At 43.1% G+C, this 3,611-nt stretch overlaps 1 protein-coding gene across 1 annotated transcript; it reads right to left on the bottom strand.

Moving 5' to 3' along the window:
- Positions 1-434: 434 nt before the first annotated feature.
- On the bottom strand, positions 435-2,555 carry LOC100193857 (Transmembrane amino acid transporter family protein). The gene is made up of 2 exons (NM_001138938.1): positions 2,311-2,555; positions 435-1,737 (listed from the first exon to the last, which is right to left on the bottom strand). Exons 1-2 carry the CDS (start codon positions 2,552-2,554, stop codon positions 587-589), a joined length of 1,395 nt encoding a protein of 464 aa, NP_001132410.1. The 5' UTR covers position 2,555; the 3' UTR covers positions 435-586.
- Positions 2,556-3,611: the final 1,056 nt, after the last annotated feature.

The raw sequence follows: 3,611 nt of genomic DNA, 5'->3' as shown, positions 1-3,611 counted from the left end.
TTTCTTTTTCTTGTTTTCATTCTTGCTTCTCTATTTAAATTCAAATTCAGATTTCATTTAGATTCAAATTCACATCAAAGTTCGAGTTTAACTTTAAATGCACAGACAAAACCCCAAGCATGAGTGCAAGGTTTATTATATGTGTGTGTGTGTATATATATATATATATATATTAATTGCATTATTCATTTAAGCAAATACTTCTAAGTGTATAATTTTATACACACCAAATATATGTTTTAATGAAATAATTTCTATTGCATACATTTTTAAGAGTTAGTTTAACCTAACCATTTCAGATAATATCTCTAAACATTTTATCCAAAAAAAATAACTTAATTTTTATAAGATCATTAAATCTTTTATTATTAGCTATATTTATTTTAGGAGATGTGACTTAAAGGGTGAGATAATTTGTATTAAAATAATATCATGGTTCAAATCTTTGTATTATTTTATTAGAACTCCAAAACAATATTTTTGGAGTGTTACAATATTTGATGCAATAATTATATATAGAACAAGAGTGTAATGTGTTACATTGATGGAATTCTAATGGTACGGTGTAGGTGGCATCTTGATACTCTTACGCAGCATGGCCTCTCTGGATACTCTGCACAAGCGACATGGCCGACGAGATGGTGCCCACCACCGCGAGAACTACGCCGGTCAGAATCAACACCACGTTGATAGTGACGGTGGACATGGGCACTCTACCCCAGTAGATCTTGAGGTAGAACGCACAGGGGAAGATGACGCTGATCGCCACGCTCACTAGCGAGCCTGTGAGGCTGAGCACGTACTGGAAGTACGGCACGCAGAGGGCCAGCGCCAGGATTACAAGGAGCGCCGCCGACCCGACTCCACCTCGGACGAACATGCGCGCGCGAGGTCCCATTCCCTCTGGGAGGTGGTGCTGGAGCTGGATGGCAAACGGCGCGAACTCAAGCGCGTACTTGGTAACGGGGGTGAGCACGGTAGCCCACAGCGCTACCTTGGTGACCACGAGATGCGGCGGCATGCTGAGCGTGATCTGAGAGTTCACCGCCGCGCCGAAGAGGCTCGAGCCGACGAACGCAAGAGCTACGTAGAGAGCCGTGACCACGGCGAAGCTCGTAACGGAGACCTTGGTGAAGCTGGAGGTGTCCTTCATGGCGGCGTAGATGTTTGGGAACACGATGTGCCCTGCGTAGCTGAACATGTACAGGCCGGACACCGCCGGGATCTTCTCCAGCTGGAGCACGGGGATGTGCTTGCCCAGGCTCACCCTGCCGAACGCGGCGGCGCAGACGACGCTGCCGAAGATGAGCAGCGACATGATGATGCCAGCGAAGGAAAGGAAGGAAATGGACGAGAGGTCCCTGAGCCAAAGGCTGGGCAGCGCCAGCAGCACGGCGATGATTGTTAGCAGCTGCGTCGCGCTGAGGTGGAGCCACGGAAGATGGAGGTGAACGCCAGCGAAGACGAGCGGCAGGTTGTCGCTGAGGGAGATGGTGTAGGAGACGAGGGCCAAGAAGATCTCGAGGTATGTGAAGGTTGAGGCGATGACGCGGCCCTTGACGCCGAACGCCCGCTTGCCGATATCCTGGTACGTTTTGGAACCAGCAGAGTCCTCGTCGAGGCACCTACCGATGATGTGGGCTGTGTAGGCGCACATCACGCCGAGGCCGATGAGGAGGAATACAGAGGCCCAGCCGCCGTTCTCCAAGGCATATGGAGTGGAAAGCTGCCCCAGCCCTGTAATATATGGCACATGAATAAGGTGTGTGATTTTTTGTTTGAAAAAAAATCAGAACATTAGTATTGGCAGATACTAGCCTCTCGTAAACACTTCTGACTCCAATCGGTATTAAAATCAGAACATTAGTATTGGCTAGAGTCAACAATCGGTACTAATGCTCGACTACTGTTTTGGCTGTTAGAATAGGTACTGATGCTTACGTTGATATCAATTATATATAACTACATCAATACTAAGTGCTAGTGTCCTTTTCTGTATTAGTTAAAGTGGATTTGTAGATTGAGTGCAAAACTTGTAATACCCCCTTCATAAATATATGACACCATTAATTTTTTTTAAAAACTTTAATCAATCGTCTTATTTAAAATATAAAATTTTAAGTTAAGCACAAATTATCTTAAGTAATAAAACAAATCAAAAAAATAAATAATAACTTATTATATTTTAAATAAGACGAGTGATTAAAGTTTTTTTAAAAAGTCAACGATTTTATATATTTACGAATGGAGGGAGTAGCTAAGCAATGCAGCTGTGAATTCTAAATCAGCTATGAGCAGTTATAATTATACCTATGAGCATCCCAACCATGTTGATGACGGAGTGTGCAAAGGAGCTGTTCGGCCCGCTACTATCCTCCTCAGTGTCCCGGGCAACGGCTTCCTTTCGGCAGCTGCATGGCGTGCTGGCCTCAACGTCGCAGGTCTCACAGCGCCTGCTCAACCGCTGTAGAGCGAGCTGCGCGCCGTGGACGCTCTCGCTCGCGACCTGCCGGGGCTTGGGACAGACGACCGACCAGCACCGGGGGCTTGCCATTGATGCTGCTCCTTGGTTATGTGTCTTTCCCGAAGGGGGTATGTCAACTATATATATGTGCTCATGCTAGAGCTCGACTTGCTGTAAATATTGCAGCGAGATGGAGATAGAATAGCCAAGGAACTGACGAGGACGGCACTAGGAGAACCTGGGGTGATAATCCTGGCAACAAACAACAACAAATCTTTTTAGCCTTATTTTAGAATAATCTAGAGTTCAAATTCAACAAAATCCTAAATAGATTTTTGAGTACGTGGATTTTTCGTGTGTTCTTATTCACGACTATTTTTTAGATATATTACACATTTTCAAGTCTATTTTTAGTCTATTTGTCTTTTTGTACGTCAACTTCCATCTGTCTTTCTTTAAACTGTCATCTTGTCTTAGGATCCCAAAATGTACTGGTGTCTCTTCAGATTTTGTTAGACATGTTCAAACCATGTCAACTAGTCTTAGACAACCTTCCTATCAATTTATGCTAACACTAGCCTATCATATACATCATCGTATCAGACTCATTTTATTTTCACTACACCAAAACAGTTAACTTACTAGAGACTAAACTCTAGGAAGTTAGCGAAACTCTCAGAAGTAAAGCTATCTCCGTCAGAAGTTTGGTCTCGGAAATTTTTTGTCGGAAGTTAGCTTAACTTTCTGAAGCCCTCTAGGAAGTTAGCCAGAGGCCCCTCTCGGAAGTTAGTAGGTTCACGCCGTTAAATTATGTAGCGCCGTCAGCCAGCTAACTTCCTACGGCTTACTGTAGCCCCTAGGAAGTTAGCTAGCAAACTTCTACGACTTCTGGTAGCCTCTAGCTAACTTTCTAGAGGCTCAGTAAGCCTCTAGTAAGTTAATTTGACCAGCATTACAAATGCTGTTTATTTTCATTTTACATCACATTCCATAACATAACAAATATATCAACAGATATAACATAACATATTTTCACATAAAACATCTTACACACAATCACATAACAATAATTAAATCTATGGTCTCATAAATTACATCACAAAAGTCTCATCCGTACTCATAAAACACATCTCATCCAGTCATAATA

Source organism: Zea mays, chromosome 2 (genome assembly GCF_902167145.1).
Source record: "Zea mays cultivar B73 chromosome 2, Zm-B73-REFERENCE-NAM-5.0, whole genome shotgun sequence".
Classification (NCBI taxonomy): Eukaryota; Viridiplantae; Streptophyta; class Magnoliopsida; order Poales; family Poaceae; genus Zea; species Zea mays.
The sequence above is the reverse complement of the archived record's forward strand: the minus strand, read 5'-3'. Positions and strand labels throughout refer to the sequence as shown.

Excerpts from the sequence above, each read along its gene's own strand:
- LOC100193857 (NM_001138938.1), bottom strand. The coding sequence starts at position 2,554 with ATGGCAAGCCCCCGGTGCTGGTCGGTCGTCTGTCCCAAGCCCCGGCAG. Across the intron at positions 1,738-2,310 it reads CATGGTTGGGATGCTCATAG|GGCTGGGGCAGCTTTCCACT; the intron begins GTATAATTATAA and ends CATATATTACAG.